Source organism: Plutella xylostella, chromosome 5 (assembly GCF_932276165.1).
Source record: "Plutella xylostella chromosome 5, ilPluXylo3.1, whole genome shotgun sequence".
Lineage (NCBI taxonomy): Eukaryota > Metazoa > Arthropoda > Insecta > Lepidoptera > Plutellidae > Plutella > Plutella xylostella.
Genome location: NC_063985.1, coordinates 11,291,152 through 11,310,603, shown reverse-complemented (window position 1 = coordinate 11,310,603; position 19,452 = coordinate 11,291,152). Strand labels below are relative to the sequence as shown.

General features: G+C 40.5%; 1 protein-coding gene across 10 annotated transcripts in view; it reads right to left on the bottom strand.

Annotated features, from left to right (window-relative positions):
* The window catches only part of LOC105386346 (septin-7), a 41,431-nt gene that overhangs the window by 10,831 nt on the left and 11,148 nt on the right, over positions 1 to 19,452 (bottom strand). For 3 of the 10 annotated variants that reach the window (XM_048633125.1, XM_011556873.3, XM_011556871.3), the window contains 3 exons: positions 3,298 to 3,591; positions 1,254 to 1,413; positions 632 to 842 (listed from right to left, as the gene is read on the bottom strand). In XM_048633125.1, coding sequence (XP_048489082.1) covers positions 632 to 842; positions 1,254 to 1,413; positions 3,298 to 3,591 — 665 coding nt within the window. Of the gene's footprint in view, positions 1 to 631; positions 843 to 1,253; positions 1,414 to 3,297; positions 3,592 to 6,734; positions 6,893 to 12,454; positions 12,951 to 16,408; positions 17,019 to 19,452 lie in introns of those variants that run through there. The other 7 variants (XM_048633126.1, XM_048633124.1, XM_038112463.2 and 4 more) reach the window with 6 other exon arrangements.

The following is a 19,452-nucleotide window of genomic DNA, read 5'->3' as shown; positions in this document are numbered from 1 at the left end:
CAATATGAGATTCGGCAAATAAATCTTAGACCAAAAAAGGTAGAACCTACTAAAAGTTTTATATCCAGACATTGAGTTGGGCATAAGCACTAAAAGGTAGGGATGAGGCTAGAATTTGATCGTAAAGGATAACCCTCGATCACAAAGACTTTAGATTTAGGTCACCAATCCACTACTTTTTTCATAAGACTTGTGATGTATTTTAACTGAAGGCATCGGCTGCTTACGGGAGTGGAGATTCGAGAATCGTATATAGAACCACCGGTCTCTCGATATCGATTTTGAAGCGAAATGGTCGTGAGTTGCCATCGGAAGGCCAAGTGTAGGTTTTTTAAAACATGGACTATGAGCTAGTGTGGCTAGCCGCGCCATAAAAATCCTCGTTTGCTCGCTACTACACGAACGGAGTAAAACTCGTACTTCCCGGGCTGTTATTCCAATTCTATCACGACCCTTCACGTCCCCATTGCTGGGGCACGGGCTCCTTCCAATGAAGGAAGCGTTTTAGGCCTAGGCCACCAGGCTGGCCTAGTGCGGGTTGGTGGACCCCAACACAAGCAAGCTTGGGTTGCGAGAGTTGTCGGGTACCAAGTGGGCAACCCGACTGGCAGATTATACCAATATCACTTACCAATTACTATTATCCACCGCGTCACCAAACCCGGGCGTGTCCACAATGGTCAGCGTCAGATTCACCCCGTTCTCCTTCAGCAGCACGACGCTGGTCTCCACGCCGACCGTCTTCTTCACCCGGTGGGAGGGGCCCGGGTGCTTGTCCTTATCATACACGTCGGTGAGAAAGAGAGAGTTGATGAGCGTTGACTTGCCGAGCCCGGTTTCGCCTGGAAAGGAGGAGTTGAGATGTTTAGTGGGTTTTGTTCAGTGTTTTGATGCTGGTATGGGAAGGTTGCTGAAGGATACAAACATGAGATGAACTATGTATAATAGTCTGGGACCTTAGTGCGCGACTATAATATATCGTGGAGGGTGATATTATGAACCTGGTGGACATGGGCTTCCTCCAAGGAGGGTCACAACATTCTGTCCTGGTCCTTCCTCTTCCAGCCTCTACTGGCTACCGGTGTATTAAGGTCGTCGTAGTTTCCACTATGGTACTCGTTTACATCACCGGTGATCGGTTCTTCCGACGGTTTATACCGCCGGCCTACTCATTTTGCAAAATTTAAGAGCCACGTTCTAGTTGTCTTACGCATTACCCCATCCGTAGAGTATACAGACGTAAATTAACTTACCGACCACCATAAGTGTGAACTCGAAGCCTTTCTTCACAGCCTTCCTGTACACCTGGTTGGGAAGGTTCGCGAACCCGACGTACCCGTCAAGCTCTTTTGTCTTTGGTTTCTCTATTTTAGGCAGGTCTGGCTTGGGCGCCACCGGCGGGTGATCCGTTTTCTGAAACAGAGAATAGACAATTTGAAAAGGTCTTCAGAGATACTTTGTTCATTAGGGCAATCGTAGTTCTATGGTTTTATGTCCGGACATTATTTATTAACTGCTTCATTAGATCATTACGTATCCTATTAACACTAGGTGTATTCTGATTAATGTTTTCTTTAATTAGGTAACATTTATTAGAGCATTAAACACATTTAGCTCGAAAACCAATGAAACCGTTGAAGTAGCCATGCCATATTATGGGTTATCGGCTAACACTACTCGTAAATTGAGAACCACTGGCCAAGAAAATAACTAGCAACTCGTGTCGGCGAGAGTTCAAACAACTAATAAACATAAAGTGAGTATGAGATGTGTAAATGCAAAGTAAACAAAGTAAGTAATAGCAAATTGCTTACTCAAACCGGCTCATTACTGCGATATGTTAAAGTTTCGTAGTTAATTTTCTTATGTATAATACTGATATCTCTCAGGATACATAAATAGTCGATACTTTACTTAACAATATCTTAAGCAGGGACGTTAAGTAACATTACTGTAAAACAGGAAATACTCTAGTTTATACATCCGTGCGAGATCTTGGATTAGTTTATATATTATATACTTACTATACTGATAGAGAATTACTTAATACAGCAGAAGAAGTAGGTATGTATCTGTCTCTGACTTTATTTAATACGATACGTGTACTTCTGAAGCATCGTAATAAAGACTTGTCTCGTCAATTTAGAATGCTGAAGTATAAAGCCTGAGCAAAATTCATTATCTGGCCACATCGCAACCTGTTCAAAAAGCGTCGTCGTCGGTGGCATCAGCACAACATTAAATAGGCTATTAAAATCAACTAAATGCCTTATGTGGCTCTAACGTAGCTAATACTTAATTATACGTCCTAACTTAGTCTGGTAGTTAATTACTCCTGAACAGATTTCTATGAAAGAAAGCTATAAACTCGGTGGATAACTTTGAAAAACGTACTCAGTTGTATATTTTATGGATTCAAACTCAATTTGCAGTAAGATCTGAAAATGTATTGGTACGGTAAGTGCGCTGAAGATAAAATTGCATTACAACTTCAACTTCAATACATATCCGAGAAGAAGATGTGAACTCGAGATGTCCTCAGAGAATACGTGAATGTGGTGTGTGCATACAAAATATATTTATGCGACATATAAAGACACATCTGCAACTTGAAAGCATGTCTTGTGGGATTAGTTTGTCCTTTTTCTTCTTAACGCGACGAAAGAGGATAGGAGTTTGGGATAGATAACTAGTATACACCTAGGTACAGATCAGATATATTGTCTTATAAATTTGTACGTAGGTAGGAAATTGATAATGCCTTGGGCTATTTTAATAACGAGTTACTAAAATAATTGTCGATGAAACTTATAAATAAGGAGAAGTAACATACTTGCACTATGCTAATTGAATGAGCTTTTGCAATCCTAATAAGGTGTTAAATTTATTCAAATTGACTGCATTGTTAGGCCATCACCTAGTTGTATGAATCACAAGGCAACGCAACATAACAAGGAGCGTTGTTTACAATACTCCGCTTGAGTTGTGGAGCCCAGTTACAGGAAATTATTACGCATACATAATTGCTACTTTTATAAACTGAACCACGTGCCTCGCATAGGCATACAGTAAAAGAGCTTTAATATTTCATCAGTAGGTGTAATATCAGCAGTGTATACTGTGTGGATACTCATTCCTGATCATAGGTTTATTAGATTAAAATGCAAGTTTCAGAAATATAATTCAGGTCAGAAGGTCAGACTGAGCACTCATCACAAAAACTATAAGTTTTTAAAAAACGTATCCTTGGCAAAATTTACACCATCACGTTTCACACTCCACATCAACTCCACTCACCTTATTATCTGTGGTTCTGATTTGCGTGGGCGCGACGGCCACGGTCGGCACGGGGGGCGCCGGCGTCGGCGGCGGCGCGCTATTCGGCTTGCCGTCCACCGACACGCTGTTGCTCAGCTTGGCCACGCCATTGCTCTCGTGGTGGTTCTCTGGCGGGTCGGGGAGGGTGGCTGATCGCTTGGCCAGCGCCTCCTTGAGCGCCGAATGGCCGAGCGGCGGCGCGGGCGGCGCGGACGAGGGCGGGCCCGGCGCCACCGTGTCCGACTTGAAGAACAGCTCGCGTTTACTCTGCAACTGGGGAAGGAGACATTGTAGGTTATATGCGGGGGTTTACGCTACGTTCTCTACTACTATAGGTTGGGAATTTTGTCAGGGATGCTTTGATACTAACAGGAAATGTCTTATGAGTCGTAAGAACTAATGTTTGCCAAACTTAAAGGCGATAGTTTTTTAAATGGGAGAATTGCTTCACTCAGCATCCAGAATCGAAGAAGATAAATAGAGTAACAAGAACACAGAAGTCCCAAAACAATCACAGACTAAGATATTACCGCATACGCAAACACGATGCCATCTCGGAGTCATATATCATAAATTGGATGCAACAGCCGTCAGTGGCATTCCTCGTCACGGGGTCACATGTCGATCGGTTCTCGAGTTATAGCTCCGACACTAACTAGCCTCCCACTGCGCGGATCGTAAATACCAAGTCGGTGTGGACGTAGATCGTATATTTCCAGTTACTTTTTATATAGATTCAGTGTGTTGCGGAAAGATGTGTACGTCTTGGCTCCAGGCCCCCGGCGGCGCATGACTCATCCGTATCAAGGCCTATAAGTACAGCTTATTATTGTTATTAACAATAATGAGACGGTACTTATATTTATTGGTAGATAAGGCTTTTAAATACCGTTATCTATCATGTTCAGCTCAGCGTGATGAGAAGCATAATGTCCGACAATTTGGTAGTAGACAGATAATAAATTACTAATATTTAAGTGAGTCTTCTATGTCTAACATGGATTCATCTACATAAATGCCCCTCAGCTGACCTAATTACTTCAACACTTTCAGACACAGCATAGGCACGTCATGACTAAAGTTCAATTAAAAATATTTCGTAAACGTAGCGAAAAAAGGTGAGTCAACGTCAACAAAAGCGCGTGTCGAGGCTAACGAACCCACGCTTGTATGCAGTTTCACCTATACTCTATTAATCGCATGTTATTGTAAAAGCGAAACGTAAGGTGCCGAGCGTACAGTAAGTGCGAACAACGAAAGCGTTGAGTCACGCGGAACAGAAACCAGAAACGCCTCCGCCACATGTGATCGTGAACTGCATAATATGGGACACATATCGGCTTGACAATGCTTATGTTCTGTTGAGAGAAGCAGATAAATAACTAGGTATTCACACCCTCCGCGTCGACCCTTGACAGACATCTCGATATCGCGATAAAAGTCGCCGACGACAGCCGATAAGTGTTTCCTGTGAGGTCTCCGCCTCATCGCCATGTCAACTAGCCCATGAAGACAATTGAACGCAAACAGTATAGTGTAGTTCTGCAAAACGAATTCTAAATATACTACTTAGAAAGGTCAAATACGGTTGAAAATAAATTACTCTTTAAACGAAAGACCATCAGACTATTAAGTAGAATTGATACTCTCAGAGTAAGTCAATGTTAAACGCAGCAATAAAATGGCGTCCAATTTACGGGATTGCATGGCGCATCTGTTTCAAAAAGAAGCCAATCAATACAGAAGTGGAAATAGAATTAACTAACGAACCAAAATAGAGCGTTCCTTGAAACCGCAGGCTGAATACGGGACGCCGGGACAGGCAAGAGCTGTACACATAACATTTTAAATTATAACGCTATAAATGAAGAGATTAGTACTCCATTCATACAGCCGTTTATATTAACGAGTCAATCGGGAGTCATAAATTCGTTTTGAAACATGTATTATGCTTAAAGATTTTCCTAGCTTGAAAGATTTACGACTTCGAGAGTGTACCGACCGAATGATAATATTATAACTGGAATTTTTAAGAGAGGATTCATATACGGATATCATAATTGTAGTTTTTAGTGACCTGTATAAATTCTTATTTTAATATTATTTTATCTAACCAGTAAAGCCATACGATAAATAAATAAATACTTGTCAGCTTTTTAATTGTTGCCTAAAATCCTATAAATAAGACGATGGGAAAATTATATAAACAGTAAGTAAAGCAGTAGCACTTGTATATAAAAAAATGCAAAAACAAGGCATAACGGCATAACGCACATGACACATGACAAGCATTCGAGAATAATACGATCGTATTCGATTGAGGCGCGGGAATTTTCCGACGATGCACAAAACGATAATACTCAGTTACAACGACACCATTCTTGTCAGTCCATCTGTGTTATGTGCCTGAGTATATCCTAACAAGGCTATGTTTATTGTAACAATACGGCTCGTACAGTTTGAGCTGTCGAGACCTAGATAAGCTATAGCGATACCAGTGTAAACAAGAAACACACTATGGCTATCGATGCTATGGTACTCTGGATTATACCTTCACTGACGACTCGTTAAACTTACGAGAACGCCAAAGAAATATTATTTGAATTCACAAACCGACGTCCTTGTCCGTGCTTTAGTTAAGAGGAATAAATGAAGCATTAGAGATCTACTTCAGTTACATAGATCTTACGACATCAAAGTTATAAGTTGACCCATATTTAATGAATCTTTAGATGAAAAAAACGGATTCATATTATTCATATTCATATTCAGAGCTCACCAGCAGAAAACAATAACGTTACTGAATAATATTTTCATAATGGCTACTGCTCGACGATGAGAACATTTAAGAAGACTCAAAATATTATCAAACAGAAAACCACGGATTTCAGAATATTATGGTGTATACCATAATATTCTGAAATCCGTGGTTTTCTCCAAAACTATTTCTGATTTTCCGTAATACTCGCACTAATTGGCATAGAATTATGAATAAGAATTTTCGGGTTGGCTTTCTAATGTCGATGGTGAGGCGATTGTTTCTCCATCCGGCCCATGTTTATCGGAGCACAAACATTGGAGAAAATTACGTGCTTTACTTGCAGTAGCTACTTACTAGTTACACACTTACAGACGTTACACTTGAGTAATATGACCATTGTATTTATGGAGAAAATATTCGCTATAACAATGAGATGCGCGAAGTACTTACCTATTTATCGATAGGTATATATTTAAAAATATCTATCTTTTCAAGTAACTATAATGCTATTGAAAAGAAAATTCAGTGGCCACGAAGTATCAAAAGCAAAAGACTTCTCTCCATTCTCAAGTGCTGCCACAAGGGGACTACTTGAAATTGTCAAGGCCAAACCAGACGATCTTTTGAAGGTAAAAGTTTTAAAGAACCAACTTACACTATCACCTGTGAGGGGAACCCGTTTTTCCTGAACAACACTGTCGCCTATAAACGAAACACGCTTTTCGTCAACTTTCTTTCTGCTAAGCGTAAAATGCATCAGTTTCTTAAACATCTTCACCGTATTCACTTATAATTTATTCAGGTCATAATAAATACATCACTTTATTTAAATAATTTAATAACTACGCACACCACACCACACAATACCATTAGTGTTACTAATAAGTTGTTACTAAAAAGAGGATAAATAGTGTGAAACCATGATGAGTCACCTCCACTAATGGTAACGTTTAGGAAACTGAACCAATGCATTTAAAATGGAGTAAAATCGTCGAATACCCATCGCGTTTTGTTTACTCAGCCAAGTTAAATTTACTTTGATCCAGTATTTGTACAGCATGACTCTACAATGGTATCTTACTGTGTAACTTTCTAGAGCAATTTCAATTACACCATCTGTTGTTTTATTTTTTGTCGTAATCTGTGCTCTAATTGGCTTAGTTAAATTGAGGAATTGCATGTTTATCAAGTGTTTATTATTATTGTGCCATCGATTTTTATTAATTATGATGTAAGAGAGAAATCTTTATAAAGGACCCGGTTATCATGTCTCTTGGTCAAGGTTTAAGATTTTAATCCTGGCCAAAGCCAATATTGGTTCAATAACAAATTGAACAGTACATTGGCCCTAATGTATTTTAGAATCGTAATTGTAGCTTGATCCAATAAGACCCAATTTATCCACTATGGATTGAGTTATTACAATAATATCCTGCCTCGCCTTTTTAATACGTTGGTTGGGTCGTAAATGTCGTAATGTTTTTATAATAATAACATTCAGTCTTAACCTAAACGTGGTAATTAGGCTGGTAAGTATCTTTCTGAAAGATGATTTATGATTTCTTTTCATACTTTAGAAACCATACAGCGAAATTCAAAATAAACCAATATACTAACTGCAGATGAGACCAAGACCAAGCAACAATTCTCGGAGACAAAAATACAAAAAAGTTGTTGCACGGAGTAGCGTTTCACAAAGTTTGAAATACGCAGACGCCATCGCGTCATCTGTACAAAGGGGAGAAAAAAGGCGTTCGGAGTAATTGCAATTCTTCGCCGCCGGCGCCAGCGCCACGTAACTCGTCCCAGCGGACCGCCAGCTCGGTGACTCATAGGCTCTTATCAAAAACGATTTATAGGTGTAGTCGTTGAGTAATACTAATAAACTAAAATATGACGCACACGACGCGGACACGTTAAGTAAGTGGATTGCCGATTGAAGAGCGTTGCACGACATGTTTTGCTGCATGTTACGGTTGCTGCTAACGATATGGACATTCCCGAAATAAACGCAGAATATAACAGGTGGCATTACAACCGTCAAAATACTTCAGCTCCCACCAACGGCTGTAATAGAGTGTTGAATGCGTCTTTCACCAAAAATAGCCACGCGCCGCCTGTTTTCAAAACAAAGGAAAACGCTGGAAAGGAAGTGCTTGAAGATACGTATACATGCGCGCGTAGCGTGGCGTTTCTAATCGAGAATGGTTTGTGTGTTGCGGTTAGCCGGCTTGGTTCCACAGGTGTTCGCTTCGCCGGACCTAAACGGGAGAATTTTACCTTAAGAAGCTTTACAACTTGGGAAAGTACCGTTTAATGCTGAAAGCATAGGCTCGAGTTTCAAAGTTGGCTCATCAAGTCGAGTCGGGAGCCGTGATACAATGGAGGTAATCCGCTTAATGGCATACCTCGGAGGACGGACAGATTTCAGAGGTTATTAAATATGCAGACGCCCGGTTTCCGAGAATTTTTGATGAATTTAATAGTAGAGTAATAAGAATGACATGCAAATGCATTTAATCGATCGTATCAAATGATTCAACTCTGATATCTGCTAGAATTGCTGGATGAACAAATTATAATACCTACAGAAACCGTGAAGTATTTTAAAAACAATCTTGTATAAAAAATACATATAATAACCAGCAGGTTTGAAAAGGATTTAGTAACCGGAGCAGGATGCATTGACGCCCAGCCCAGTTCAGATCGCATGTAAGAATGCTCACGTGCCAGCCTAAATCGAATTTAATTATAAGGAAATCGTAAGCTGTGTTTTAAATTATTGTTATTATTGTAATTTGTAAGCTCCCGTCCCGTCATTATCATTTTACTACCTTCTTCATCATTAGAATCTTTAATTAAGGAACGTTTAAATAATGTAAAGTATGTTCAAATATACATTTTATTATCGATCATTACAGCAAATTTGGTTTAATTTTAGTATTTATGGCTATAACCGTCACAAATTTTACTAAATAACTGACAAATTAGTTTCAATATTTCAGTATTTTTCTAGTTTAGTTATGCCTTGATACCATGGAGATTTGGTTTGTTCTTTCAAAATTATTATAATAATTACAAGGTCGACTTAATTTTTAAATCTTTCTGATAGAAGTACCTACCTACATAGTAGGTATACTACAAACTTCTGTGTAATTATATTGATTGTTTGAAATAGAGTGCCCCTGTGGTGTTATGTCTCAGGAAGTTGTGGGTTGGAGTATAGCTACAAACGTATTAAATATCCGATATATTGAGATTATCAGTGCCTTCTACATTATTAAAATATAACATATACAAGACATTTATTATGAATGCGCTCACTTGCCACACTGCTCACCAAAGACAAATTAGTTATGCACCATAATAATAACAATATTGGAATTCATCATGATCATCTCGGCACAGTTGACGGGATCATTGCAAATTCAAAGGGGAATTATGTCAAATCACCTTTCCGAAACCTGCCGATAATAAAGTAAGTACCTCAAGAAGCAACATACCGCTTCACGACTCACACTCATTGCCTTATAAAAAACATAAACAGAGTACCCGTGAGCACCTCAGTTTGTACGTAGGAGGAACCAGATCTTAGCGTAGCCAATGAAGAATACAATCGTAAGTTAACAAAGGATGTTGTTCGTATAGGGACTCATACATTATACACGGGACCTTGGAACCAGAGTTACGGATACGAAGGGATAAGAGATTGTGCTTTGCTTTACATATTTTTTTTTCAGAATATTATGCGTAAGTAAGAAAATGCGCAAAGAGAATGCGCAAGTGAGTAAGAAAAGATCTACCGCTGGTAACTTCTTCGTTCTTGTACTTTTTTTCATATGGCGAAGATACTGGGGTTATATGGTAAAAATTTAAGTAAGTACCTACCTATCGATAGTTTTTTCTGTTTTACTTACATAAACACATTTTAATAAAAATATGCATAGTAACAATAACGTAAATACGAGTCGAGATGGCCCACTTTACATCGGTGACACTAGTGTGAGAATTACGTTACATAACCTGAAGCAGTTATTGTTACAAGCAGGTGTTAAGTGTTAACTGTGTCAAGAGGATTAGGGAAATGACCGGATGATGGACCTAGTAAACGACGATCGGTAAAAAACACCTTCTTCTATCTCTATATTATGACTATAGGTAAGCAGCTACATTCGTAAGTCGTAGGAGTATTCATTTCGAGTTCTAAAACACATGAGAGCGCTGCACGTATAGGAGGCGCTGCATCGCTGCATTATTCATATTACAGCTGCCGCGACAAACGTATGGACTCACCCGCCCATTATAACCAGCTAAGCTAATGAATCACATTAAAGCGCTTTATGGCCAATTAGATTTTCCCTTCCAAGCGCAAGCGCGACTAGATTTGCTCGCTGAATGGAGTGGAGTTTACAGGATGAAGATGTGAAAATGAGCGAATGTTTTAGATCACTATATTAGCTATATGCCTGTCTATCTCGGGCAATCAACGGCTATTATATGGCTCAAAACTATATTCAATATGAATATGCAAAGAGCTTCTAAATAGTGCAGAATTTTGAATAGCCTGCTAATGATGTTTATGTGGTTCTTCGGCTCCAAGCATTGATCACGAATGCACAGATTAATTAATTAAGATGATGATAATGAAATGGAATAGAAAATGCAATAAATCTCAAAAGGAGGTTCTGGTTTCCGGTTAGCCGTGATATCTTTATCTTACTTAGAGGATTTAGCGAAACCAGAAATGCAAAACAAACGTCCCTGCAACCCGATATGCTAACCGTGCGTGACCCAGCAAATTGGGGTTAAATTAATTAATTAACCAGACTCGTCACGAGCAAATTAGTCTTATAACATAACAACTTTATTGAGACGACAAGCCTTGGGTTCTGTTATCGCCTGTAAATGGTAAGTTGTACGCTCTAATTATGCAGTTAGTTGATGTAAGTAATCGCCACTCGATCCTAAGCAGACACGAGTGTTAAATAAGGCAATGGACATATCCAAGTTCCGTTATTCCTGGAAGCTAGTTGGAGATCAGAAATACTCGTACATATTAAGAATACTTATTATGTTTATCAAGAAGCATGAACAGATTCAGGAAACACATTCGTCGAACTTTGAAACCAAAATGAAAAAAGGATGAATTGAAAACCTAAAAAGAAGTATGATGAAAAGTAAACTGAAGAGCACACCTTACATTTCAGCATTTACGCTCAACATACACATGTTCGTTAGGCTTTCACTGAGATTTTTATCAAGCTGGCTCGCAATCAATAAATGGCACAAGGCACATGCAGCCTACAGACATGAACAAAGGTTCAACGAACATCAAACGAGTCGCATCCCACACCGCCCCACAGTTGTTTCACGGGAGGGTTCTGTTGGGAAACGAAACCAGTATTGAGAATAAGGGTTACTGTGTTTGAATATCACGTGAGTGAATGCATTATGTTGAATCGTCAGGTGCACCGAAAATTTACATGCATTGGCGAAAGAGATATGATTAGTTCAGTCAAATCCCGAGACCAGGCGAACCAAGAAGTCTCCTGCAAACTCCAAGACTTTATATTTCAGTGTTGCTTTCAGCATAATCCGCATATCTTAGTGAGATCACTGGGCCAACAGCGTAGATAATAAGGAAAATTATAAAACAATGGAAAAGTGGCTCCATTCACACACAGCAAAGCGCCATTTCGCAAGCATGCAATTCAAGACACAGATAACGCAGTCGCAAGTGAGACAATTCTATAGATAGACAGGCGGTTAGGCGCCGAGTTATTTAACGTGGCTTCTGATACACGTAGTGTCAACGACCCAGCCAGTTGGAATTAGGAAATGGATACTTTGATTTGATCTGCACGCACGATAGATTGATTGACGAAGTAACTCGATGCGTCTGTGAGATATTGTGATGCAATCGCGTGGGATTGTTGATCCGGTTTTCATAGATGGAAAACAAACACACGATGTTTGGGCGCTTGCATGCATTGTTTTGGAAAGTTAGCCTGGATTTAACTTTTTCAAAGCTCTACTGTCTGATAAACAAGAAAACGCCCATAAATTCGCTACCCCATACCACGACATACACACCACATATATCGTCGTGGTATGGGGTAGCTTGCTAGGACCATACCTAGTCTCTTTCATGTGTTACATTGTGTATATGTTGCTGATATTGATAGTTGCAATCAATGCTTGAAATCTTAAGTATTTTCGACTTTGAGGTACTTTAAAAAAAACCGTTACTCACAATTATCATGCACAATTCAACCTCCGCTAAAAACGAATCCAAACATATATTTAACAGTTTAGCACCTTACGGTTGCTCGGGCAACCAAAATAATACATTAACATGATCAGTACAGATCTCACCTCAGATTTCTTTCTCAAGGAGAGGTTTCTCCAAAGATCCCTCGGGCTGACCCAGCCAACCTTGGGCTTGTCAACAGCTGCATCACCAACACTGCTGGCACATCTGGACAACTTGGTCACATGAGCCTGCGTGTTACCGTTAACTATACCGCGATTCGACATCCTAAATCATTCAGTCTTTCACCAACGCGTCTGTCGTTGAGACGGTTCAAAATATGCAAATTGGATCGGCTTTTAATTTTAATCACTTCACTCGCAACTCACAACAGGTCAACAAACTAGATCAAGTCGCACACCACTATAAGTCTTCACTACGAATTTAATCTGTAATCTTATCGATTCAACACGCTCGCCTGTTTGTGTTGTGACCCATGCATCGGCATCACTCACATTTGGACATGATTTCCGCTGATAATTCCGCCAGTTTTGCTCTGATCTGAATATTAAAGGGCCACAATAATGATTATTGTGTTGTGGCACTGTTACACTCGCGTCGTTCGTCAGTTTTGAGGTTAAGTTACTGACGCCGGCTGGGTACCGGCTGGCGGCAAGCGGGACAGTAAAAACTCACTTAAGGCGCAGTACTATTGTTTTACAAACATATTATTATTAAACTGGCTGGTGTGCAGCCATTGTTAACACCCATGGAGTTGCAAACGAGGTTATTATAAGGATCGTGAATTATGTGATGCATAGACAAAGGAATTCATTTGAATTATTTGTATAAAAACATTAGTATCGGTTCTATTGTCAGCGATGCTAAAAAACGGAGTTTTATATATTATTTATGGTATTAAAATATTGATACCTTTCTCTTAAAGAATACTAATGATTTAATAAACTACTTAAAAACTTAATCATTCTAGTTAATTAATTATCTTACGAACAGTTTAATAAGAATTTGGATTAGTTCAAGTTAATAAAGCAAGGCAAACAATAACTTAAACCCGCGCCAAGAACATCTCCTTAACTCAGGTACCAGTTAATTATAGCTATATCTACGTATACATTCAAAGGATCCAAGGCACACCAACCAACAAAGAAGACCGTTGAAAAGAACTATACACCACATTTCATAAAAGGCAATGTGGATCTTAACATGTTACAGCTTCGGTCGAGAGTGGGGTGGCATTCGGATGAAGTTATTTTTTGTGCAGCCAACCTTAAACGGCAAGTTGAGAACGTGCCCCAACCGCTTTGGTCGTTGGTGAATTTTAAAACATTAATGAATTCCGCTTGAAATCGCACTCTGGGGACTGGACTGAAACAAATATGCACCGCCGCCAACTCACTAAACACACTAATTGTCAAATTTACCGGCTCACTCGCCACTTCTTCATCTTCATTAGTGCGAAAGAGCATTTTCCTGGGTGTGAAACTTCAAAGTAATGGAGATTTTAGCAACAGATAAATAATTGTCTTGAGGCTATTGACTGCCGTTTTTTCGTATACCACTTTCGTGTTAAGGCATCCAATAATATTGCCGTAACCGTTACTTTATTACTTGCAGAAGAACCGTAAGATAAAAAGACTTGCAAAACCCTCGCGCAGCTCAATATTTGAGCAAGTCAATGTTTAATTTCAAATGTACAGTAGCACATAGCGCATCCATCCTAGTGCTTAGACCAGGTTAGCATCGCCGAGCAGCTGCATACAAATGCTATCTCACGCGCCGCTCTATTCATTGCTAATGAACAATAACGATGCCTCGAGCATATCACTTCGTTTCCCAATGCGTTCTCGATAACACCGACCGATAAGCGGAATTCCTTGAAAACGGTCCTTAGCAATCAGTAAACAGTTGGACGATAAGGGTTTTTGAGCGTTACTGGACAGGGTGAAGACCGAGGGCAGATCATTGAGGCGGTTCTGATGGGAATAAACAGTAGAAGTTCGGTACGATATAAGGTGCTGACAGGAAAGAGTTAGAAAAAAACTTAAATCCAAATAAACATAGAATCGGTATAGTAGACTACTTATATTTTGTTATACCGCAATACGGAGATTATGGAGATTCGTAACCGCAAGTGGGCATTATAGGTATTCTTGTCTTACTGCTAGCTACTTATTTGCCCCCTTTACGACCAACATTATGCATTATGCCAGGTTTATGCGGATAGTTTTACAACTCCTACAGCCCCGTCTAGACGTGCGTGTTACGTACAAGAGCAATATAAACTTTCAAACAATACATCGATTTTCGTATGATGAACGCATAAAACAAACAGGGGTAAAGAGGAGATAGACATCTCATTAATGGAAACAGGAAACGTACAAAACAAATATTGTAGCTGTAAAGACGTTTATCGACATTTACAGGAATAAATGGGCACAAAATGTAGCGTCTTCCGTCGAGCGCGGGTGGTTAAATTCTTATGTCTCAACAATTTGCAATATCGAAACGTTTATTGCCTCTAAAGTAATCGAGACCATTTCATCGCCAACTTTACGACTGTGTATCTGGTAATGTTTCGGAGCAACCAAATCAATATCATCAACAAACAAGATTGACGCTTTTTAATTTAAAGTAATTGACCTTCGTCCAACGTTAGGGTGAAAGAAATCCATTAAAATTAATCATTATGCTTGTCATCTTTTAATGGCTTTATGTGAATGTTCCCAGAATTTCAGGTCAGGCTGCGACCGTGAAACAGTTAATGTCTGTTTAGTGCCACATGCGAACGCAGAACAGTGCCGCTTTAGTTATTTTTAAACCCTGTAGCCAGGGGTCAGCGACCCCACCCTCCGGCCAGGCTGACAGGACTGCGTGGGAATCTTGTGGGAAGCACGCCGACTCCTTAAGGAGAGATGAAGAAATTACGACAAAAAGCAACACAAATACAAGGCATATGGATGCTGGTCACGACACCGACATAAATACATCGCGATCGTGAGTTAAGGACTAAGCGCATGTAAACAAAAACCCCATAAGTTAGAATGGAAATAAAAATGGAAACGCAGCGTGATTTACGGCGCATGCACGTCCGCTGAAGGGTATGTAATTCGCGGATGATTGGACCTGGCACTGAGGAATACTGGAATGGGTCTAGCAGGCAGCATGCAACAGATATGGCCCAGGGCGGGAGGGCAACACTTTTTATGCACATCTCTGAGTGTGGGCTGGAGGGCACTTGTGAACTTTAACGTGCACACTTGACTCTACCTGCTTCGGACTATTTTAGACCGCCCCAGAGCACCCTTGTAGTTTAATGTGTGTTTCACTCAGTACATTAATGTTGTAGAGAGAAAAGACAAACGATATTGATATTTTGCAGGACAAGATCGAAAAATCTGTGCTATTGACGTACTCGTATATGACCATCCATTTTGCAATCATTAGTTTCCTTTCCTTTCTACATTGTTGACATACAAAACCGGACGACTGAAACGGAAGAATGTAAACATTAGCTAAGTTTTTCAGTAATAATGTTTTTCTACGCATGGTAGAAAATTAGTCATTGAAGCGCACAATCTAGGCAGAATTCATAAGAAACTTGTAAATAATATCTTGCACTACGTGCAAGATATTATTTACAAGTTTCTTATTTAGTCTTTAGATAGTCATGATAAATACGGTGTCGTTAGCTAATCGAACGTTATCCTTTTGAATATTATGTACCTATTGTAATATGAATAGTGCCGAACCATGATTTGTTATTGACTTAATTACTAAGGCTAAGTTACAATTCCTTTGTAATCAATAATGATAAATAATCCTTTGTCTACATTATACAGACGAACTAATTACGATCGTCGTGTAACAATGAAGACATAAATATATTCGAGTGTTCGACACAACTGTATCAAATCAAAGCCCAAAAAAGTCAAAAAAACATATTCGGGCGGGGGTTGTGTCGTGTTGCACTAAAATAACGCAAGGTACTTCCCTTTTTCGGGGTGCGTAGTGCAATTAGGGGAGCGGGCAGAGGGTGGCAAGACGGCGAGGGGACTCACCGTGGCCACGTCGGTGAGGGTGACGGTGGCGGCCGTGATCCCTCCGTTGGGCGCTGCGGCCGGCACCGCGAGCCCCGACACCACCTGGTTGTTGGAGCTCTGCTCGATGATGCGCTGCCGCAGCGCGAGGCGCTCCAGGCTGGCGAGGCGGTGCGAGCCGCCCGCGCCCTCGCGCTCCCGCTCGCGCAGCCCCGTGCTGCCCGCGCTGAACGACCCGCTGTACTTGGGCAGCGTCGGCGGAGGCACCGGGCGCGCCGCCCCGCGGCCCAGCAGCGAGCCGCTCGACGTGTACGCGTAGCTGCTGGGAGTCCCCAGCGTGGCCGTCCGCTGCGCCGAGCCTATCCCGTTCAGAGTCCCATTGGCACCGTTCACGGCCCCGTTGACCGTGGTGGCGCTGCCGTTCATGGCGGCGACTGTGTCATGCGGCACACTCGCGGTCTGAGTCACTCACTCGCGCACGAGACGGCTGCGATGGCGGCGCGGGGAGCCGTGCGTTCGAGCCGGCTGCCTGTCGGAGGCGATTTGACAGCTCGGCGCGCCGCCGGCCGAGACGCGGCGCGGGGCGCCCGACCCTCCTCCGACCGATATTGCAACACAACCTCCCGGACCGAGGGTTGAAATTGCACTGATAAGATTACCCTCTTCAAGGTCACCTCGCAAATTTCAGGGTAGCACACGAGGGTGCTACACTCTTTTGTGCGAATCGTAAATGTTTTGTAGTACTTATATCAACAAGTGTACGTAAGTAGATATGGTTAGATTTCATATCACAATAATTATGGAAGTAGGCAGTCCAAGATGTTTGAGATACGCTTTCCTAACGATGTCGGGAATTCCGCCAAATGACAGTCCTACTTTCATATCCGACATCCCACAGAGCAAGTTCTCTGTTGAATATTTCCTCTGTCTTTTAACTATCAAACTTCTACCTACAAGAAGACTTCTTTAAAGTACTTTGAAATATGCATGTTGAATCCAGGTTGTTGCAGTGCAAATGTATTATTTTCAACATCTTCGACACCGTACATCACAATTTCCAGTAGCAAGAAGTAACGTCGTCTTGGGCAGTCCCTTTTCATTAACGTCATTATCTAATAGATATTCTATCGAACGGAAGCTACCGTGGGTCGTCGGCCCGACAATGCCTGACCCCTAGTCTCCAACGGAAATACTTTTAAGGTGATGAGAGGAATAGACGAAGTAAACGGCGCATTGATAAAATACGAAGTACGTATAATATGTTCATATATCTATTTTAGGAACGATTTTTGGAGCTCTTAAGCAAAAGGACAATATAGCTTTGTCTTTACTTGAATAGTGCGAAGTCAATGTATGACTGTGGTCAATAGATTATGAGACTTGTCAAAACTTTGTAAACGGCCGCTACTGGCCGTTGCTTAGATAGGTACTTCATAAAACTCTGTCAAACTGAAATCGACACTCTGGAAATAAGTCATGAAATTTTTGGACGACGACGAACTACTATTCTGTAACTACGATTAAAATTCTACAATAATTTTCTACTAAGTAGTTGATGAAGACATACTGTATAAAAGTGCAGTTAACATTTGCACTCTGTCCTCTATCCTGTCTCCTTGCAGTAGGCCAAAAGGGTAATTAATAAATTGATTCAATTATACCATCAGCAAGACAAACAGCTATTATTTCATCAAATAATAACAGCTATTATATGCACAAACAGTGCATCAAAAAACACGCATCCCGTAATAGTACACCAGGACATCCATTGCCTTCAAGACTGGAGGGATTTCACCATAATCTTCACGCTTGGTAGGCGGTTTGGAGTTTACAAAACAAACAAACAAGCAAACAGTGTATAATCGTGATGGTATCAATAACGAATATATGCCTCCCCTAGTTCTATGAGACCAAATAATGCTGGCGTATTTATCCAAGTATGTATAGTATGCTACCCTTTTTACCTCAAATAGGTAAACGCACGGTGAACATACCTATAGGCTATATGTATATTTTGGTATAGAATCGTTTGTGGTCACAATCCACCCTGCCCCTGCGGATTCCTAGGCCACCCTTCCCACTGCATTGCACTGCTGCTAGAATACTAAAGTAGTGAAATTCACATCGTGCTTTCCTTACATTTAGGTTTTTCTTTTACGGGTTAAATTTTTAACTTTTGGGTGTTTAGCTATGAGACAACTTCATTTATAACTAGTTATCTCGCCAAAAGTTATACCATTACCAGAACAATGGTAGGTCTGGCACATAAGTATGAAAAGTATGAAACAGAACTCAAGACCTACTCTATATATTTGATAAACTGCACCCATAACGCCCTCTATGAAACTCTATCAATAGGAGGTACTACAGCTCATAACCACTAACACTCGAGTGGCCGCCCCTACACTGAACACGAGATCCTCTTACAAGCTAATGAGTATATGCACTCGTAACTGCATTGCTCACTAGATGGCGTAACTCCAAGTAAAGTAATAATAAGTATCGGGCACAAAAAAGTAACAAAACCGAAACTTTCGCACGATGCTTGAGCAAAAACGGGATAATCAGAACGTGACATTTCGAAACTCTGCCGATTCGATGAGGACCGAAAAACCCTTGAGAACAGGGACATTTGTATAGATTGTGAGGTGCGGCAATTTACTGCTGAAGGCACGTATACCTAAGTACACTAAGACCTGTTCCACAATAACAATATTTGATAATGGCTACTTTTGGGATAAAATACATTTCTGTGAAAAATATTTTTTAAACAGTGACACATGTAGCCATTATCGAGACATGGTGAAACAGGCCCTAAGATCGATTTGACGAGTGGACTACATATCCATTTCCAATTTTTGATCCAACTTCAACACTGAATCAGTAAGGAGGTACCTAAATGGAATTGAATGAGTTTGAGATTCATCTAGACACGCTAATAAGCAATCAGATTATGTCAGCGAGTGAATAAAAACAGACACAATGGGTGTTCGCCGTAACTTCATAAACAAGCGCCGCGTAAAATCTTTATTATTCATTTATTCTCTCATTGTTTTTAGACGGGG